Source organism: Crocodylus siamensis, chromosome 9 (assembly GCF_052110815.1).
Source record: "Crocodylus siamensis isolate JL-2025a chromosome 9, ASM5211081v1, whole genome shotgun sequence".
Taxonomy (NCBI): Eukaryota; Metazoa; Chordata; order Crocodylia; family Crocodylidae; genus Crocodylus; species Crocodylus siamensis.
In genome coordinates this window covers 72,662,155-72,683,994 of record NC_143403.1, presented here as the reverse complement: position 1 = coordinate 72,683,994, position 21,840 = coordinate 72,662,155, and the positions used below count along the sequence as shown (strand labels likewise).

General features: G+C 45.3%; 1 protein-coding gene across 6 annotated transcripts in view; it reads right to left on the bottom strand.

Annotated features, from left to right (window-relative positions):
- KIAA1671 (KIAA1671 ortholog) overlaps positions 1 to 21,840 on the bottom strand; it is a 129,928-nt gene that overhangs the window by 96,519 nt on the left and 11,569 nt on the right. For 5 of the 6 annotated variants that reach the window (XM_090063549.1, XM_090063552.1, XM_090063548.1 and 2 more), the window contains exons 2-4: positions 4,157 to 4,301; positions 1,875 to 3,657; positions 597 to 690 (exon numbers count right to left, since the gene is read on the bottom strand). In XM_090063549.1, coding sequence (XP_089919675.1) covers positions 597 to 690; positions 1,875 to 3,604 — 1,824 coding nt within the window. In that variant the 5' untranslated portion in view covers positions 3,605 to 3,657; positions 4,157 to 4,301. Of the gene's footprint in view, positions 1 to 596; positions 691 to 1,874; positions 3,658 to 4,156; positions 4,302 to 17,940; positions 18,110 to 21,840 lie in introns of those variants that run through there. The other variant, XM_090063551.1, reaches the window with a different exon arrangement.

The window sequence follows — 21,840 nt, the reverse complement described above, 5'->3', positions numbered from 1 at the left end:
GATCAGTGTAGGCAACTGCAGACACTTTCTGTAGCACTGTCATTTCATAGATCATTAAAGTTAAAGATTACCAAAGGGGCTGGTACAACATGAAAAGCACACAGGTAAGTCAGTGGAGTGACTAGGTCTTGGAAATGTACTATGCTGATGCTATGCTTAGGCAGAATTAAGAAAGATATAAATCGTGACAAAGTGCAACACATTAGGAAAAAATGTTATCATGTTGGGAAAGGGCACCTTAAGAGGTTTCATAAAGAAGTTAATATCTACACAACTACTGCCACTAGCTGTGTTTAAATATGTATAGATATTTTTTAGAACAAACACATGCACCACATCTATCGGACTACATGATCTGCTCAGGTCCCTTCCGACCCTACAAACTATGAAACTATAGTGTACACAGTGAGGGTGCCCTTAAAGATGGAATTACCATCTTAATCCTATTAGGATTATGCCATTCTTAATACTCACAATTCCAGTTTCTAAATCATAGCTCTACAGAGCTATATATGGGGCACCTATGGCATAGTACTATATAGATTCTAAATGTGACTCTGTTTGAAAGATCAAACGTATTAATACCACTTTCTTACCTTCTGATTTACTTGTGTTTCATTAATCAAGTCACTATTCAATTCAGCAGGTTTCTCCAGCTTCATCTCATTAGTTGACACTGGACTTGAAAACCTATTGCAAAGATTTTTATTATTTCTTTTTACTATGAATTTCTACAAAGAGCTTGAGTTAGTAGTCCAATGCATACATTTTCCAAATGCAGATTGCTGATGCATTATTCCACATCATCTTAAAAATTCCCCAATTAACCTAATTTTTATAAAAGCTTTAAAAAATTGTGATTAGTTGATTGTTTAAGGGCTTATGCCACTGGCAAACAAAACTTAAACCTTCTCTACAGCTAATATTTTCAGGGTTTCCTTACACAATTAACAACGTGTCATTTACCTACTGTATCCTAAGCCAAAAAAGGACTTTGGGATACCAGAAAGTAGTAGACAACTGAAAAAATTGCTGAAACTGACATTTCATCATTTCACAAAGGGGAAATAAAGCTTCCTCCTAGTTAAAAGTCTGGCACCACATCTCCGAGGTAATGCTGGTACATATGTCTGCCCCAATTCGTGTCAAAAGCAAAAATGGTTTTGGAGTACTTGGAAAATGGAGTAAAAGCAGACAAAAAGACTAGCGTTCACCTGCTAAGGCTTATTAAACAAAGTTGCTTTCAAATTATCTTTCACATCCTTAAAATACAGTAGGATCTCACTCATTCACATCTAGGTGAACCAATTAATCTCCCAGCAGGATGTATAATTAAGAATGAGCCACCTGGCTGTCTGCTGTGGCTCTTCCTTCAAAGGACAATGCTTCTCCAAGCAGCTGGAGCTCAAAGGCAGTGCTGCAGAGCTGATCAGAGAACCGGCACCTTTTGATATAAAAGCTGCAGCAAACAGCTAGATCACTTCAAAGATCCCACGCAGCGGTTTGCTGCAGCTGTACGTCCCCTCAAAACATAGATGGTACTTTGCAAACCTTCATTGTTGTGGGGAGATAAGGAAGCATCTGGGTCCTGCTGTACAGGACAGGCTGCTCAATGTTACACTAGGATTTCAAAGCTTAAAGAAAACTCAGGTGGGAGCAGGCAACAGCTAACACACAAAAACCAGCATTGTTAATGACACCTTTTTTCAGTCTGTCATGATCTTTTTTTCCTAAAAGAGGAACAGATGCAGAAAAAAAAATTACTATGAAAATTTAGGTCTAAACATTACAAGTGAGGAACCCTGATCACCAACTATTTTACTGAATGAAACATTTGAAAGTCGAGCAGAGACTCCAACTCTTTTGCAACGTACATCTTTGTTAAATCTGCAGAAAGCGGCCGTGATGGAAGCGATCGGCGGAGACTTCCTGGCTTAGCATCCACGTTCTCCGCCGTCAGCTCTTTGATTCTCTGCTGGATGGTCATGTTTCTGTTTTCCCTCTCAGCGGAGGTTGGGAGAGGCTCTGGCTCCGCTGGAGCAGTGGTATTTTCTGAGCCGACAAACAGACTTATGTGCCTCTTCACACTCCCCCTCAAGAGCTTGCTCTCGTTTTTTGAGGCATTTGCAGAGTTTTCACTAGCTAACATGGCAAATGTTTCCTTTTGGGCCAATACATTGCCCTCCTTCATTATTGTGCTTTTGTTATCAACCACCTCTTGGCTTTTCTCTGATCCATGTAAGTTAGTTACAGGGTCTGACTTGAGCTCATTTTGTTCCTCCTTAGATTTGTATTTAGTTTCCCAAGGGTATTTTTTATCTTTTGCAGTGACCGACTTCATATCTTTTGTAGAGTCTATGTCCCTTGGAAAAGCTTTCCAGCTTTGCTCACTGGATTTGTCTTTAATGTCAAGGAAGTCAGTATCTTGACTACCACATTTCAGATCTGATGGAGGAGAAACACTCTTACTCCAGTCTATTTGTGCAGATTTAGATGCTGTTTCAGACTGGGCACAACTGCCCATGTCAGTGAAGTGTGTCACTGGTACATTTTCCTTGCTCTCATCAGCCAGACAAGTCTTCTTGCATAGAGAAATGTCTTTATTTTCAAATTTGGCAGTCAGATCCATGGACAAAGGCCTTGGTTTTCTAACCCATGATTTCTCTGTCGGAGATTTTCCTTCAGAGTCTTCCAAACTGCTACACCTTTGATCTTTTAACGATTCCAAAAAAATAGCAGATATTGGTCTATGTTTCAGCCTTGGTTGCACCTCAGGAGATAAGCCAACTTTCCTGCTAGCATGCTGTGCCTCATCCTTGGTTTTCTCACCTGTAGGCTCTTCAGAAGCTTCTTTCTTTTCACCAGACCTACCAGGATTCCAGGAGACCGGTCTGGGGTAGGATGGAAGAGAGATTTGTCTCTGCAGACCACCTTCAGATTTTCTGGAAGTCATTGATGACTGAAATAGTATCTCTGGTTTTGTATCACATTGCGCTTCCTTTGTTTGCACAGTGCCAAATGTTCTCTGCTTATCCAGTGATTTTTTACCCTGGGTTGCACTTACTCTGGATTTGTCAGTGCTAGCCGTTTCAAAAAGAATCACCGTATTTGCACTGGGACCAGAATAAAAAGCCATATTTGTCACCAATTCACTAGTGCCTTTACTTTCATTTTCAATTGATTTTTGGTCTACTAATGGGGGGACATTTCCACTGAATGCACTGGCTGATGTCATTTCTTCAGGGGGCTTTCTAGGCACAGAGACCATAGGGACAATGACACTGCTTGATTTAAAAGTTGTCACAGGAGGTTTCACATTTGCAAATGTATCTGAAGATTTCTCCTTTGAAAATGGTTTTGGAAAAAGTCTTGGTCTTGATCCAGGTGTAGGCATAGCTGTTGATCTTAGACTGCCCCCAAATTTGCTTTTTTCTTCAAGAAAGAGTGATGTGGAAGGATCTGGAGGCTCGCTAGCTGTATTGCTTGCATCTAAAAGTGGGTGGATGTAGGTGCATTGCGATTTCTTCTCATTAGCAATTTCACTTAAGTCAGGTATTGTTGTCAAGGACATCAGAGTAGCATTTCTCTCTACTCTTGTTGCCATAGTTGTAGTTAAGCATTCAACAGAATTAGAACAATCCAACAAGGAAGAACAAGCTACAAAAAATAAAAATAAAAGGTAAGTGTTAATATATGGACAGCAACAACCTCAAAGTAGAAATGCACTCATATTCTAATTTTGAATAGGGCTTAATATTTGGGCACCAGATACAGCATGCCTCAAACCATGACACGAACCACTCCGAGACAAACAGGAGAGTGGAATGTATTTTATTATTTTCTTCTAAATCAAAGGCTGTAGTAATAACCAATACTCCCAAAACTGGAGACCATGGTACCAATCCTCAACAACCAGTGGGACAGCACCATAAGTTTTGGTAAATTAAATCAATATTAACATAAGTAAACAGTCCCAATGAATATTTTTTCAATATCACAGCCTCAACTCCTCTGTTCTTAATTCATCTGGTGGGTTAGTAATGACAAAGTGGTGAGCACAAAGTCTGTATTTGGTACTTAGGAGAAACTACAATTAAAGTACAGAAAGTACATATATATTGTACATCTAAGCCCAGGTGCTTTAGTAACCGCTTACCCTAGCTTGCATTGTCTGTTTAAAAAGCTGCGATTGAAGCTGCAGGTAAACGGGACCACTTTTCATTCTGGAAAGAAGAGTCTTCTTGGATCACAGGAAGAACATGGGGAGTGATCCCTGGGCATCGAGCTGCACCACACGTAGCCTGAAAAACACAGAATACATTCAGATCTGAGCATGGCAGAGCCGGCAGCCCGTGCCAGCAGGTCGTGCAGAGTCAGAGCATTCAGCTTCCCAATTTAACAACTATCATCCAGTCTGAAGGTGACAACAATCAACCTTACAGTCTAGTTACAGCAAGAAGTTGCTTATTTCTTCTAATAAGCGTGTCTGGAAATTAAACATGGAACTTCAAATACGAAGGCTTTGCAGCGTCTGTACTTCAAAGCTTTAAATGTGTGACATTCAGAAAAAATACAGATAGCATGGCCATTACAAAGGCTAGATAGCATTAAACGAATTCGTAAGAATTGTCTGCTGTGTTTAATCTGAATCGCTGATTAAATACTGGACTTTGTATGACTCTGAGCTCAATTACTGCAATTGGCTTTCTACTATAAATCTCATGTGATAAATGTCTGCACTGTGACCTTGGAAAGCTGCTTCCCCAAGAGGTTGCTCTTGGTTGTTGATTTTCTTTAAATCAAAATGCATCTTTTTACTATGACTTATGTATATTAACCACTTAATCTCCTATCAACCAAACTGCAGCCAGAACAGCTAAAAAGTGCCCACCCAAATTTTATCCCTGTTGCCTTGAAAAGGGGTTTCAAGGAAAGTATGTATTTTAAGTCACTGGATAATTCTTTGCCCCTCAAAACACCGTCAAAGACCTCCCTACAGGAGCCTGCAATGTTACTCCTCTACTGACATCCTCCCATTTCCCAAACACATGTGGCTTGGAGCAGAGGTGCCATCCTGCCCTGCCTGCTGCCTAGAGCAGAGGTGCCCAACATCCAGCCCGGATGTTGTATTTTGGTGACCCGCGAGATCTTTTCAGATCCTGCAGAATGCAAGCTTTTGGTGTGAGCAAACCTTTGAAACAGCAGGTGAATGCCACGACACAGACAGCATTTCCCTCCCGGCTTTGCAGACCATTTAGGACTTAAGACAACAAGGCAGAAAGCGTTCTGCAAGGTCTTTTGTGCATTTGCTCAAAGTCTCAGTGACGAGCCTCCAAATGACAGGATGAATGATCAGTATAGCTGATGGAATGAGGAAGGGCGTAGGAATGAAGCCCGTGGAGCCTGGGTGCAACGGGAGGGGAATACAAAAGGGAAAAGATTAAAAGAAGACAGGGAGAGGAGAGGAAAGGAAGTGGGGGTGACTGTGAGAGAATAGAAACAGCTAAAATAACACTTGTGCTACGGGAGAAACTCTTTTACCACTGACTGATGGAGCATAACGCTGAGCAGGAAAGACATAATTCGTTAGCACACAAAGGCCATATTCTGATCTGGGCGGGAACTTCATACTGATAACGAAATGACAGAGATGATATTTCTTTCCACAGCTCAAAATAATAGCATACGGCACCAACATGTTAAGTTTGATACCCTGGGCTTGTTTGGGAAAAAATAAAGCCCATGTGTTTAAGTTAAATACAAAGAAAGGAAACAATAATAAAGAAAACTGAGAAATGAAAACTATCCACTATTACATTTTAGGCCAAAACTCTAGTTATTGTTGATATCCAGAGTTTTCTACTCTTCCAAAAATGTCTTCGGCTCCCAACCCCATTCATTCACTCCGTTAACTTTGGCACTTTGCTTTATGTTCCAGCCAGCTCGCATGTAAAGACACTCGGCCTAAAACTAATATTTTATGTTGGTCCCTTACTCGGGTTAAGTCCATGACCTCTTGGTTTCAAAATAGATACCGTCTCAATCAGCTTATCTGAATCAATCTGCTCCTTTCAATATCTTCCAGGATCTAACCAAAATCCTCCTGGCTTTCCTCCTCCCTCTAAAGGATACAGTCCAATCTGATGCACTAAAATGCCTGCAATGTTCAAAAGTATCATAATATTATGCAAAGAGTAATGAAATTATTTCCAAGTCGATCCACAACTAATAACTTTGGACACAAGAATGACCTGAGACGGGACTCCGAACGTGGAGCGAGGCGGTCTGCTGACAGCACTGTCAATCCAACTGTGCCCGGATGTACAATACACCAGCTATTTTATTGTGGGGTGGAAGTGGTTACTCTTGTTTGAGGGGGAATAGTACTTTAGTCTCCCTGACACACAAGGGGAAGCTGATGGGACATTCACAAGGCAAGATACAGCATCTGCAATCACTGCTCAGGACTTTCCTAACCCACATTTTTAAGTCATGATTTCTCTACTCCAATTATTTTTGTCCTAATTACATCACAGTGCAGGTTTACGGGACCCGTGTTCTTCAGCGTAAGCTGGTCAAGTCAATTTGCAGGCCATGACTACACCCTGCAGTGGATGCATGGAGCAATACAAAAAAGTAGGAAGGACAGACAGACAGACAGCTCCTGTATGCTTGCAGATAACGTGGTACTTGTAAAAACAAGCAACGGTTTTTCATACTTTACATGTCGTACACGTACAACCAGCGTGCCACTGGATGTTCTCTCAAAGTTTGAAATACCTTATTTCCCATGGCTTTATCCAGTGAGGTTACCAAGTCCCAAATACTGCAGCTTCTCATAGGATTTCTTTTACACAGCAAATCAATAAGCACCCATCCTCTGCTTTACCTTAGTCTGCAGCGAGCAGCTCCCTTTCACCAACACGGAGCCAATTTTAATCCATTTCACTGCCGGGTTATGCTCTGCAAATCTGCACTCAGTCACGTGCATGTCACCACCCCATTCAAAGCACTTGAACACAAACCAATCCATCACTGTTCCCAAGCAATACATTCATTAAAGCCCTGCAAAGACGGTCAGACCCACAGATCTATTGTTTCCTAAAACCTCCCTGGGTGTTTCTGCTTTTGTTTTTTGGTAAAAAGGGCTGACATCTTTCAAATCTGCTGGGTTTCTACTGGGGAAAAAGGAGCCTCTGGAACGGGGCTTCCTCCCTCCCCTTTCTTTCCTAGCAGATAAAATTCGTGCACCAAAAAGGAGCTATGGACGGACATGGCTTCCTCCATCTCCCAGTATCCCAAGGGAGGGGATTAGGGCTTTTCTTCTTGCATACAAAAGAAACCGAGTGGGAACACAACTTTAATGGACACCAAGAACGTACATCTTTTGTCTTCCCTTGTGACAGCCGGCTAAGACCAGCTCCACTTACGCCAAGCCAAAATATCCTAGGACGGTGACTGAGCCTTGAAAAGGATAAAATGCTTCCCTGGCTGGGGCAAGTCTAGCAGAAGCTCTCCTTCCTGCAAGACGAGTCAAAGTACAGGATCAGTCGGCACGGGGAGGGGAGGGGTTTCTTGGGCGACTCATCTGCAGAGTACCCACAATGCTCCAGACCCGTCACCAGGAAGCACGCACATCAAAGCTTCACGTACCGAGAAGCAAATGCAGACTTAAATCTGATTCCACGCATCAGACGCCAGTGCCGAGCAAAAGCAAACACTACAGGAGACTTCTGGGTGTGCTAAGCTGGAAGCACAAACAAGACAAAAAAAACAGTTGCAAGAAAAAGATAATTTTATGTAAAATGACTCTAACCGGGATCGTAGGTACAGAAAAAAGAAAAAACTGGTACAGAAACAGGACTCCAATTTGCCAACAACGCTGGCTCATTCTCCTTTTCTTCCACAGCTCTGACATGGGATCCACCCACTGCCTTGACATTCAGGCTCCAATTCTTTTCCTGGGGACTTTTTATTCCCACAGGATGACTATCAAGTGCCATTCCCAGAGCAAACACAAAGCCAGGAAATGCAAACAGCTAAAAGTTAACAAGTAAGAGGCCAAAGTCTAAATCCTGACAGAGTTCAGATTTTAAATTCCTATTTTATGATGCACCAATTAAAAACATAACCAAGCGATTAATCTGCAATTTTAATGCAAGTTCTCTCCCCGAATTGGTTTAACAAAACATATTTAAGGTGCTAACATATTAGCATCCTGCCATCGGAGGCGCATTTTGATACAGCTCATCAGAAACAAAAATATAGTTATCAGCCCACATCCTTCTTCTTGCAGCCTCCAGGAATATCAAGGCTTTACTGCCAGCATCACTCTCAGGAGGGTGCTATCCACAGGCCACACATAAAACTTCCATCTGTATCGCCACGAATTCAGCACATAGCAGCAATGCGGGGCTACTGGAAGATGGTGCAAGATTTTTTTCCACCATGAATCATAATGTTATTGCCAACTTCTGTAACTCTGACAAAGGCTGATTTGATGTGACGCACCAGGGCAAGGTTGAAACTGCACCTGTTTCCAAGCAGGTAGAAGTCCTGCTTACGTCTTTTTTGTAAGGATGCGAAGTGGAAATGGGGAGATTGAGGGACAAGCCACGGGTCAGAAACCATTTCAAAACAATTGTGTGACATAAAGAGGGCCCAACGTAAAAGTCCTGACAGCAGCAGGGAGGTCTGTACTAGGAGCACCTTCCCCATCCAGGAATGCCAGCAGACTGTATAGGCAACACGCTGCCCTTTGGACACGGCCGTTAAACTCGCCGCCCACAAGCACAACGGGAGTCGGCAGGAGAACTGCAGGTCTGCAGGCATGCTCTTGTTGACAGTACGCCAATCAGGGATTATACTTCCCTATGCCCCGGCAATGCCAGCAGAAGTCTATAGCTGCAGACTGGTCCGGTGCAACTGTTAGAAAAGAAGTCTAACAAGAGAGCATACGCCACAAAGGCAAACACAATGCTATCAACTGTACGTCTTCTGCTTCTAGGCAAGGCTGCACCATTTCAACTCACATTATTTCAAGCTGTTCTCATTCCTGAATTACCATTTGTTTTCTTCCCCGCCCCACTCTGAAGACAGGAATATCACAAATAAAAACAGGGAGGCCAAAGGGAGTGTATTATTCAGCTTCTGCTGCCTTCTCCATCAGCCCATGCCAGCTGCTGATGGATCTGTCCATCCCCATTTAGCCCAGGCATGTACTGTGGGTGTGTGAAAGGCAGAAAGGGCACAGCAAGCTCACATTGTGCACTCATTACAATAAAGCCATAAATGTACATTTAGTACAGCGCGAGAGGAGCCAAATAAGTGCAATCAGATAAAATAAGCATTTCAGGAATTTAAAAGAAAAAAACAAATCAGAAAAGTCAAATTAAGAGTAAATAGAGGCATTGTCTATTCTTAGAGTTAAGCCGGAGCAGTGTCGTTACCTAGCTCATTGCCTGAAATCGGATACATCAATTATACTAAAATGGGCACTTTCAACCAGTCCAACTGTTCTCCGATCCCTTCCACGGTAAGACGGACTAATTAAATCATGCTCACACTAGCCTTCAATTTAAAGCATTCCCAAACCTCTTTACTCGCAGGGTAAGCAGCAGCAAGCAGCAAACTATTCTCGTCCCACGTACAGGTTTATGGCCAAGAGTTCAATATAACCCTACAAAACCTGCTAAGAAAAATGTGAGTTGTTGTTGACACTGGGGGGAAAAAAAAAAAATCCTCAAACCCACAAGACACCTCCACCCAGCTAAAAATTATTTGCTTATGCTTTTTCCAAACATTTCTATACCTCTGAAAGTTTAGGCTTTTGTCTGTTTTTCCTGTGTGGTTACATGGAGCCTGCATCAATAAAAGGGTGGTGTATTGTTTTACAAGGCAATAACCTGGTCCCCTTCTGAGGATAATCTACTCCACCCTCTGGTTTTCTCCTACTGGAGAACAAGATCTGTCTTGTTAAACAGCATGCCCATCCTATTAATAGCAGTTTTACAAGCCCTTGTAAAATGGTCATTGCTATTGCCTGCACAGTAATATGCCTATGGCACCATGTTAAACTATCATGAGGATCTAAAGACATTGAAGCACATGAAAATATTTTCTTAGCTCGGTGATTATGAACAGGTGTCTTGTTACCCTTTAGACTTTAATACTCAGGGGTCTGCTCATTTAACTATTCTACATCCACAGGTATGAAGGTAAAGTAGCTAAACAGGTAACACCAGCTACAAATCGTTACAGGTAAATGATTTAAGCGTCCACAAATGCAATAAAAGCTAAGGTTAAAAATGCCCTCTTAAACGCATCTGAAGCTAAATGTAAATACTGCATAATCCCATTTTTGACGTTGTCCGGCAGCAGGAATGACATAAACATGATTCGGGGGGGGGGGGGGGAGCATATTTCCTTTTAAAAGAAATGCAGCATTAAAACCCAGAGAACAAGAATCAGTCTAAACTAGCATAAATTACAGAAATACAGATTTTTAAAAGCTTGAAAAAATGCATTTGTGAATTCAAAGGATTTAAAAAAGACAAAAAGATTGGAAAATTAGAAGAAATGATTTACAGGAAAGGTTTAAAACGCAGTTGCTGACTCCCGCTTCCATCTCCTTCCTGCGTAGGCTTCACCACCAATGCATAAAAGCTGCCCACCAGGGGGGCTGCCCACAAAATCATAATCTGTACTGTTAAGTAACACTTCCACTTTCCACTCATTTCCCATACTTCTTCCATTTTGTACCAAAGCAGCTTTAGGAACAAATAGCTGGAAGGGTTATCAGGTCCAGTCCCTGGCTACATACAATGCTTTTCATAAATGTAAGCGTGCTGGGCTTTAAAACCACCCTAGGTTTCTGCTCTCATTTCTCCTACTGGAAGCGTGTTCTAGAAGTCTGGTTTTCGGAAGACAGGAAAATCTTCTAATTTCCTGCCCAAATGTATTTACGGCCAATTTCTATTCGTTTGCTCTCGTCATCGGAGCAACACGTGTTACTGCTCCCCTCCATTCTTCTGCCTCGGTCTACCTTGGGCCGGAGGAATATTATTTTGCGCTTTGTTTCATTTTTTCAAGACAGACCTCCTCTTCCCTCATCCGTAGCAAGGCTGAAGCCTGCATGACGAGATTCCTCCATTCGAGACCAGGCTGTCTACGTTCCTAGCTCGAAGGCACGTATCAGAGCAGGTCGTTTGTGCTGCGCGAGCCCGCACCCCCTCGCAACCTGCGCTTCAGCTGGTTCTTCCCCGCTGCCAGCCCCTTCTTGCCTTCTGGGCCGTCTGGCAACAAACGGATCTCTACAAAAAAAATCATCCTTATGATTCGGAGGTCCTCAAATCATCCCATAGGTATTTCAGACCAGATTTTTCCCATTATAATTCATCACAAAGATCACCAACTCTCTCCCCGTTTGCTACTCACTTAACAACAGGAAGATTTCTTAGCCTACCTCAAAATTTCCTTTATTTGAGCAACTAGGTCCCCAGATTCATCACAACACATAGGCAGCCTGCTTGATGGGGTTGGTTCTCTATCTGACCCCAAGCCGCTGAAGAGTAACTTGCCATCTGAGGTCTCCCCCAGCTGGGACAACCTTACATAGCCAGAACAAGTCCATCCTGCCTTCAGATTATATTAACTATAGATGAAAGAAAAAAGCACAACATTTGTTTCCTATTACAGAGCGTAGACACAGTTTGCCCTAATGAAATAAATCTGAACCTTTGTACAGAAATTCCTCTATCCTGCAGGATCCGTTTGTCTCCAAATGGAACTAGATCTGTGGGTTTCATTACTCGAAGGAAAATTTCAGGTACGGGTAGATAAATTTATGTACTGATGGCCCCGTCCTTACTGAGTAAATCTCATTTAAGAGGAGACACGACTTTGGCATGGGACTGCTGGAGCTTAACAGAATAGGACGATTTATTGAATTTACTCAGGGAAAGAACACTATGAAACTGCCAGAACTATGTCGCCGAATAAACGGTGTAATACAGAGTCGGCCCAGGAAGCCTGAAACCTCAAAAACCAACCCATCTAATTGGAGACGGCAAGGATCAGGAAGTGTGGTTTAATGGATAGGAAAAATATTGCCCCCTACACCTGGGTTGTTTCTGGGCAGGGCTATAAGGATCAATCCATGGTTCCAAGTGCTGGGATCAGTGCGGCCCTAAGGAAACCCTCAGGGTTTACATCTGTACGCAGTTCTTTTTTCCTGAACTGACTCCATGCACTGGTACAGGACCTGACCCTTTCTCCGGGATGCTCTCATATACCAACATTAGAGCCACCCCCAAGGCACTCTGGCTGCGTGTCACTTGTTCAACCCGTCTTAGAGCAACATCCACAGTGTAAATTCTGTAGGCTGACTTCCATCGGAGGTAAAACCGTTTCATCCAACAACCCTCTCTGAATCTGTCCCAAGCTGGACGCAGGATACATTTTTTCAATTGCAAACCTTCTCTCCAAAGAAGAGAGGACCAGGAAGGCCTAAGGACCACTGCCACATCAGTCAGAAAGACAAAAACAGCATCCAGGTGAGAAGGCAGAGAGCAGACCCCTTGTCCAGCTCCGAGACGGATTCATCCATCACCCCGCACGCAGGATCCTGATGCATGAAGAAACCATGCCAAGGTGCTTTTCTGGCGTTTGCAAATACAAAGTCAACTTCCGGCCCACCAAAATGGACTTCAAGTGAGCGCGGAGCTGGTTCCTACTTGAGCTACACGTTTCAGTGCTCAGCTTCTCCAGGTAGCGCATACAGAAAAACGTAAGCATCACTCGGCTCAGGACAGAAATGGATCCTGTCCCTGGGCCCAGGCTGATAGTACTATTTCTGTTTGCTTGCGAGGCCCCTGCGAGACGTGCCGGCTGTCCCAAACGGAGCAAGGCTGTCAGCCATAGAAGGAAGAGTGCTCCCAGACCTCAGTAAATCACTGTTCCAGCTGGTAGATGCTGCGCTCCCTCCCTCCCTTCTGGGCACCCACTCCCTGCGCTGGATCGCAAGCCAGATGAACTATCTCTATTATTTCCAGCTAACTGTTGGCATAAACCATGTGCTGCCTGCTTCCATAATTGGTGGTACTTTCAGAGAAAGCCAAGGCCCTGCATGCACTGCTGGAGCGAGCAGAAAGTGGGACCTGAACCCCTGCAGCAGATCTGACCGGGGAGATGCAGGGGGGTAACAAGAATGGGTGGAGAGCACTCATGTGAACCCTGCTTCTCCAAAACATGCCTGTGCAGGAGAGCTGCGCTCCCACAGGTTTCACCAAGCACTGTTATTTGGTTCTGTGACGCCACTTGTTTGCCTTTGTGGCCAGCTTCACACTCTTATTATCGTTCCTCCAAAATGACACCTTGGAGCTAAAGGGATTCAGCCTCTCGCAGGCCTACGATCGACTGCTTCAGCATCCGATGTCTGCGTTCATCATCAAGCCACGATACTCTGGGCACCTTGTCACCGGTTCCCCCACCACCTCCCTGCGCCCAGGAATCACACAACTGAAAAGCAATAAAAGCATAAATGCAGGATGCACTATTCCTCCCGCAACCCAGACAAAACGCCTATCCAGACCCTTCTTGGAAACCTCCAGGGAGATTCCCCAGCTTTCCTGGGCAGCTCGTCCCATTGTCCTACCGTGCTTACAGTGATGAAATGTTTCCTGAGGTTTAATCTAAATCTGTTCTGCTGAATTTCGAAGCCACTGCCCCATGTCCTGCCCTCTGTGGCAAGAAAGAATAATGGCTTTTCACCTTCTCCGTGGCAGCCTTTCAAGTATTTGAAAGCTGCTGGCATATCCCTCTTTAATTTCTCTCCGAACAAAAAAATATGCCTAGTTCTCTCAACCCTTCCTCACACGGCCTATGTCCCAACCCCGTTAGTAACCTAGTCCTTCACCTTTGGATCCTCTATCTCCTTAAAATGCAGGGCCCAGGATGAGACAGATGCGGATATCCTTCATCCATAAAACCAGTGTTAACATTACCTGATCCTGGAAAAGATCCTGGGAGTTTGTCACATCAAATCATAATGATCACAACTGGAAGAAAATCATTGAAAAAGAAACCCAAACTTCATGCACAAAGCAGGAGAGCTGTCCGTGGGTTGGTCAAGGGGTATGCAAACACAGAAATACGTCCATATGCTTCAAACGGAGCCTGACTCTGCTCCAATTTTCTAAGACTAGGAACAAGTGGGGAATGGGCTTTAGGGCTCTGACCTGAAGCAGTTGAAGGATGGTTTCATTAATGCCCTGCCATTCCTGTGAGTTGCTTGAGACCAGTCATGGGGAATTCACAGCTCCCCTTGCTGGTTTGTTCCAGTCACGCTCAGTAGTCAAGATGTGTGCGCCTTATTTCTCATGTATTTTATCTAGCTTCAACTTCCAGCTACTGGTCCTTGTTATGCCTCTCTCTAATAGATTAACAATGGGTATTTTCTCACCATGGAGGTACTTTAATACTGCAATCAAGTCATCTTTCAATCATTTCAATTAAATACACAGATTGAGCTCCTTATGTCTCTTTGTAAATCATCTATTCCGGTCATCAGATCATGGCTCTTTTTCTGCAGGCTTCAGTTTTTCAATATCCTTTTAAGATGGTGAACAAAAAGTGTACCCAGTAGCCTGCTACTGGTTCTACCAACGCCATATGGAGAGCTAAAATGCACCTTGTACCTGCCTTGCTTGCACATCTAAGCATACATCCAAGGATTACACTAGCTCCTTTTGGCACTACTTTACCTTGGAAGTTCGTGTTTCATTGCTCATTTTCGACCCTGGAAAACAGTGGTTCTGAAACGGCTGAAGCCCCCACTCCAGGAGGTCGGGCACACATGCGTATTCAAAGATGGATAGCGTTGGGTTTCCTTCTATTAACATGCAGTTTGTTTGAATGGGTCTGGTCTACCAAGCAACCTCAGTTGCTCCACATAACAGCCCCGTCGTCATCATTTCCCATCCTGCCCATCTCACCAACAGCGATTTTATATCCACTTCCAATCAATGCTGAAAGCATATGGCAACATTGGGCATAGTGCCACTGCTCCTATCTGATGACGATTCCCTGCAGGCGACTACTCTTGAGATGCTTGCCAGAAGGTTAATCCATCTGATACGTGCTTTGTGATATTTCAGAGGGCTACCTTTTCAGCCATGCTGGACCGCTCCCTGGGTTGGACCACGTCCCACTATCGCACTGCAACCACATGTACAAGGAGCCATTTACTCTTAAACTGAAAGAGCCTGGCACTGCCCAAGTGTCTAACTCCAGACGGGGATGGATGGGAGTCGTGCCAGTTGCCCAGAGGCAGCTGAGGAGCACTGACCGCACGTCAACACCTGGAATCTGTTCCTGCAACCACCTGCATAGCAGCACTCGCCCTTGTGCTTCAGAAAGCGCTCCAACTTGCAATGCAATCTGTATCCCTTTCTTCACTGCCTGGCAGCAGCCAGCATTGTAAATCTTCTCCAGTGACCCTGGAAAACTTTTATGGGAAGCTGAAACTATTGACAGGGCAGCACTCAGAGCTGCGAGCTGATCTGCTGGAGCATCCGATTGCAGAGGCAAAACAGATGTGTGCCCTACTACCTTTTCCAGTGAGAAGCCTTTAGTCAAAGGGATGTTTTGATTAAGCAGCACTGTGTTTGCAAGAGCGTCAACCTGCGTGCCGGGTGTCAAATGCCACTTCATAATGTTATTAGGCAGATATCACATGAGTGCTTCCAGGTTTGAAGGAAGGGGCAGAGGTAACAGCTGGTTCAACTCAGCAATGTGCAAAGGGCTTTGCAATATGGAGACAACTATTTCTGATGGGTGGGAGAAATTTTATGCGAAACACTGAGTCCCTGACCACTAGACCAGATAGCCATACAGTATTTACCCACAGCAGAGACCCCAGATTGAATTTGGACTAGTGCACCTGAAGGAACCCTCTAGTCTTAAGAAAGCAAGGGCCAGGGAGGCCAGAAATGGCACTTGGTGAGGCCAGAAACCCTGGACTCCCTTGCTTGTTCTTCTCCCCTGTACATCACTCCGTGTTCAGGCAAGGAGCAGTGGAAGTGATGGACAAGACCCAACAATCTGTAGCAGCAGCTGGAACAATATTCTGGGTAGAAGTAGCAGCAACCCATAGCAGTTTCATCGAATCATAAAAAACAAGGGTGGGAAGGACCTCAGGAGGTCACATCTAATCCAACCCCCTGCTCCAAGCAGGACCATCCCCAACTACATCATCCCAGCCAGGGTTTTGTCTACCTGGGTCTTCAAAACCTCCCAGGATGGAGACTCCACCACCTCCCTGGGGAGCCTGTTCCAGTGCTTCACCACCCTCCTCGTGAGAAAGTCTTTCCTAATGCCCAACTTAAACCCCTCTTGCTGCAACTTGAGCCCGTTGCTCCTTGTTCTGTCATCCGCCCCCACTGAGAGCAGTCCAGCTCCAGCCTCTTTGGATCTACCCCACAGGGAGCTGAAAGCTGCTATCAAATCCCCCTTCAGCCTTCTCTTCTGCGGACTAGTAGCAAGATGCTTTCATAGGAAACCCCCCGTTTTGCTACTGTGGCAGAGAGAAACCTGGGCGCTTGAGTGCCCCGGATGGCAGCCATGCACAGGGCAGCATCAGTGGCTACGCTGCCGTCAGCACAGGGTACCACCTCACTGTTGAGCAGATTATTTTCCCCTGTGTTCATCACAGGAAATTCATGTGCATAGCACCTGAATCGACTTCTGTCACAAAGAGCAGCCCAGCCCTCACTAAGTCCCTCTGCTTCAGGCCTGCCGCCCAGCCTTGCAGCTGCAGGAGGAGCAGTCAGGCTGGGCTGTAATGCTGAGAACAACTCAGCTCACAGGCAAGTCGCTGTTTCTTCCTGGGATTTTAATTAGTGGAGGATGCTGCAATCCACCGGCCAAAAATAAGCCTAGGGACTATACACCACCTGTGTTGATTGCCGTGCAGACCCTAGGTCCAAGCTCCACTAACTAGACAGCACGGAATAAAAAAAGTCTAAACAAACAACATAATCTAAAAACTTCCCAAGACAGCACGGTCTTAAAACAGCGGGATTCTGTAAATACTCCTTCTAAATAACAGTTTGCAAAACCATAGGTGAGGGAGAGGTGAAGTTATTCCTTTATCTAAATACTTCAGGCTGAAAATACCTATTTACTTGCTCCCTCATCATTCCAGTTCGCCAGCCAGCACAGCAAGATCCACAGCTCCCTAACAAGCCCACGGGGCCTGACACTAGAGCCACTGTATTTTAGGTCTTCACACTCAGCATTAAACGTAGCTGAACTGGGACCAAAATGTAAAGCATTACAAAGAAAGTCATTCTGAGCTATAGAAAACAGCAGAAAGTTGCATCCTTTGTATTGTGGTAGCACCTGAAAACTCCAGCCCCGTTGTGCTGGGCACTGCCCCAGTGAGCTACAACAAAGGAAACATGGGAGAGGAGATGGTGCTTATCGTGCTAGCCATTACTGGCATGCCAGAGGCCTAATTCATTAGGGTTTTTAATTTTCTTTTTGCATTAGGACAAAGCTGTTCCTGAGAAAGGCTCCAGAGGGGAGGATTTGGGGAGCTGCTGCATGCCGAAGGGGTGGCACAGCAAGAAACTTGAAAGAAAGTCTGACAAGTGTGCAATCAAGACTGGACCCACGACTGGAGACCACGTTCAACACTGAGGGCATAAAACAGGCTGTGGAAGTATGAGAGAGAGACAACAATAATTTGTGCTTGATGGCGTAGAGAAAGGGGAGTCAGCCGCTGCTAGACTCAAAGTATTCAACTGCTTTTCGTGGTGAGGGAGGCTTTGAATATTGCAGACACATGATCCAGGCCATCGGGGGCCAACCTTTCTGGCAGGCCTACCACAAATTAGGCCCATACGTTCCTCAAGTGCCACACCAATCCCTTTCCCTTACCCGATCTGCTGCTCGGCTTTCTGCTCTATCTGCTGCTGTGCTGCCAGTCCCCTCCCCAGTCTGCCATGTGGCACTCGCAGAGGCTCCCATGTCACTCACAGCATCCGTGCTGCAGGTTGTCCATCCCTTATCTAGGAGCTGCTGAAACAGGAACCCGTTTACTGCCAGTCTAGAAGAGACCGAGAGCACAAAAGCATGTAAAAGACAGGGAGAGATGAAGAGAAAGAGACTGTACAGCCTGCCACAACAGACATGACCCAAAGAAGGAATCAGAGGGAAAAGGACAATTTGTATGATCTCAAACCTTTCCGAAGGCGACCACGAGTACAGAAATTAGCCTGATGTGAACAGACATGTCCTGTTCCTCTCTGTGCCCGGCAGAAACCTGTTTCAGGACTCTGAGTCAGCAGACAAAGCCAGTAATCCCTCCTGATCTCTCTCCTCGAGTGCTAAGAGGATGGTCAGTGGCAGCAACATGCTCCTGCAGCCCGGCTTAAACGAGCCTTTCTTAGGCGGAAGAACCCAGTACTGCTGTGCTGTGATTGAGTCGGGGTGGTCTGTAATAATTTATGAATGCTAGACGGCTTGCCTGACTGTTGTAGCAGGGGTTAACACAAGACATAAATTGCACATACAAAGGAAAGAATAAAACAGCTTCAGATGCCCATTCCTGTACCAACACTTAAAGGATTATGCCATTTGCTTTCAAGTGCCACCTCCAACATCCAGCTTAGCTCGCTAAACCAGTTTGTCAGATGAATGGATCCCAGATGGAGGAACCCAGACCAAAGGGCCCAAGGAGGGGGTAAGGAGTAAGAAGAACCTGAAAGCAAACTAAAACCAAATGCCAGAGTGGGGTCACCACCTAAGAGGGTCCCCGTAATGATGGTGGCTAAGCCCTAGGCAAAAGGCCTCTGCTTATGTTTCTTGCTGTTTTAAAACCTCTTTTTCTTATGCTATGCTTTGTTTAATCTCCTTTTAAAATAAAATGATACTTTGGTTTAAATGGCTGCTTTGATTCGCTGTATGCAGCACGAACCACAGCTTGTGAAGGGGGAAACTGGTGGGTACCAAAGAATCATGAAAAATGAGGGCTGGAAGGGAGCTCAGGAGGTCACATCTAGTCCAACCCCCTGCTAAAAGAGGACCATCCCCAACTACGTTATCCCAGCCAAGGCTTTGTCTACCCGGGCTGTAAACACCTCCAAGGATGGAGACGCCACCCGCCTCTCTGGGTAACCTGTTCCAGTGTTTTACCACCCTCCTAGTGAGAAAATCCTTCCTAACATCCAACCTCAACTTCCCTTGCTGCAAGTTGAGCCCATTGCTCGTTGTCCTGTCATCTGCCCCCACTGAGCAAATCCAACTGGATCGCTGATGCAGACATGGCTGTACGCAAGGACCCAGACCAGCAGTGAGAGAACGGCACAGTTCACCCGATTCACCCAAAAGCGAATCATGCAACGCCTCCTCCCCAGAGCAGTCTGAGAGGGCGCTAGCTCTGTAACCACAGCACCTTCTACCCCTTACGTTCAAATATATTTTGCTGCAGTAACGCAGCACAAGCCAAGTCTTCTTTGTCTTTTACAGTACATGGGTTTTGCAATTGTAACCACCAGCTGGCAGAAGGGAGTATGTTCTGAAATCAAACAGCCAGTGGCAAAAAACACTGCCCTTCACAAATTAAGCATTTCATGCATCAAAGAGAAGAGATTTAGGGCTGACATAGGGAAACCAGCTGCACTTAACCTGGTTAAAATAATACAATCACATCATTGCCTAGTCTTGTTTGAAATGATTGCTTTCTCTTTGAATTCTACTAAGTGTTCTCACCTTTTCCTTATACTACCTGACTGGCTTTTCTCTGCTTTTCTTAAAATGATGCATTGATTGGGTTTTTTTAATGGCGTCTGAATTTTGAGCCCAGAACACTCATGCTTTAAAAAAACAAAACAAAACAAAAAAAACCAACCTCTGCTAATGGTATTTTCCTTCCTTTCACATCAGACAGCCTGCACTGATCAGGCTTCACTTTGCCACTAATCCCATCACCCTACTTTCCAGCATCCTGCATTAGTAAAAATGCAAGCCTAGAAGTGCAACTCAGCTGGCAAATAAGCCCCATGCCCTAAACATGAGCTGCAGCATGGAAGAATGAAGTTGAAGAAATGGGAGTGGGTCCAAATACTTTTGGTCTTCCAAGAAAAAGACTACAAAGTAAAACTTGTTATAGGATGTGCCCTGGCTATAAGCTTCTGCACTGGACAGCAGTGACATGTTCGTCTGACACATCGCCGATGTCCTTCCCTTTGAATCATGACAGTGATTTAGATGCCACCCAGGAAACGCTCAGCAAGCGCTGCAGGATGTGCGCTCAGTAAGACCGACGGCTTGCACAACTGTGCAATATGCCAATAGGTGTGCATCGCCTGACACACGCGGCCAGAAGTCAGGATTGAAATACCAAAGTGCCCGGACCTCAGGAACCGGCTCTCCCCATGCCTCAGATGCAGCTGCAAGGCTTCCACAGCAAGGCAGTCAGCTCTGCTCGGGCACCCTTAGACCCAAATTTGGAGATTTTTAAAGACACCACAAGAGCAATTCTTTTCACCCTGCCCTGTTTCTGTATTTGGGCCCAGAACTAAATGGCATTTCCTCCAGAAAAGCCAGCAGCAGCCGTGGATTTGGGGGGGTTTTTTACTGGCAATGATTCAGGAGTGTGGAATTTTCAAAACTGGCTTCGCTCCACTCCCGACTTCAGGCCGTTGCGAGAATCCCACTGCCTTCAGCGGGGGCTGCGTTTGCGTCTGAGCGTGCAGCCTGGTACCCTAAGAGTCTGCGAGACAAATCAGTCCAAAAATAATCAGATGTCGTCTCCCAGAGATGTGCACGGCTGCGTAGTTGGGTCATTAAGAGGTCTGGCTTGCCACAGCCTTTTGCAGTAATCTGCACGTATGCAAAGTAAAAATAAAACGTAACCAAGCCACCCTTCTCTGCTCTCACTAGTGTCTGCAGATTTAAACAAGTGCTGGGGGAACGAAGCAGCAGATGCAGGCCCATGTAATGAGGCCAGACGCCTCCAAACCTGGCATTTCGTGGCAACAAGAGTGAAAAAAGACAGCTGAGACTCCAGTCAGTCGCAGGTTGGAATTGGGAAGAACCAGGTATGGAGCAAAGCGTCTTCCCATCCTTCCCCTTGAGCAGCGCGGGGTTGGATCAGACTGGAAAGCCGGGCGCTTCGCGGCACAGCAGCTCTGCCTGGGACAGGTCAGGTGTCGCTTAATGGATTTCTTCAGCTTGTTTGACTGCAATGATGGTTTTTCCCTAAACAAATGCGATTGTCAAAAATGACATCACTACCGCTCAAAAGGACTTGGCTCAATGGCTTTGGAAGTCTACACGCTTCACCTCTGCTTACAGAGCACCTGCTATTAAACACTTCCCTCTAGCCATTTAGCCCAAGTGACTGGCCCGGTCTTTAGTCTCAAGCCAGCACCAAGGAGGTCACAAAACAAAGGGTGATTCTTAATAATATGTAGGCTTCTCTGGAGCAAAATCTTATTTCGTGCCACCTTCTGTTTGGGGAGAAAATAATCCTGTGGCAGGAGCAAGATGGAAGGATTTATTGCAAACAGCTCAACACAGCACAGATTTGGGGAGGATCTACCGCTGCAGCAGGGTGCTGTTGTGCCACTGCCGCCCCATCGCGCGCTGATAGCTCTCTCCCAAGGGCCTGGCCATGAAAAAGCTGGAGGCAGGGTAGAAAGGGCTGTCAGGTGCAGAGTGGCGTTATGCTTTACAGCACCAGCTGCTTGTGCCTCGCTGATAAGGGCATCTGTTCTTCGGTCAATAGCTCGTATCTAGCTTTCCAGAGAAGCAGGAAATTAATCATTTCTTAGA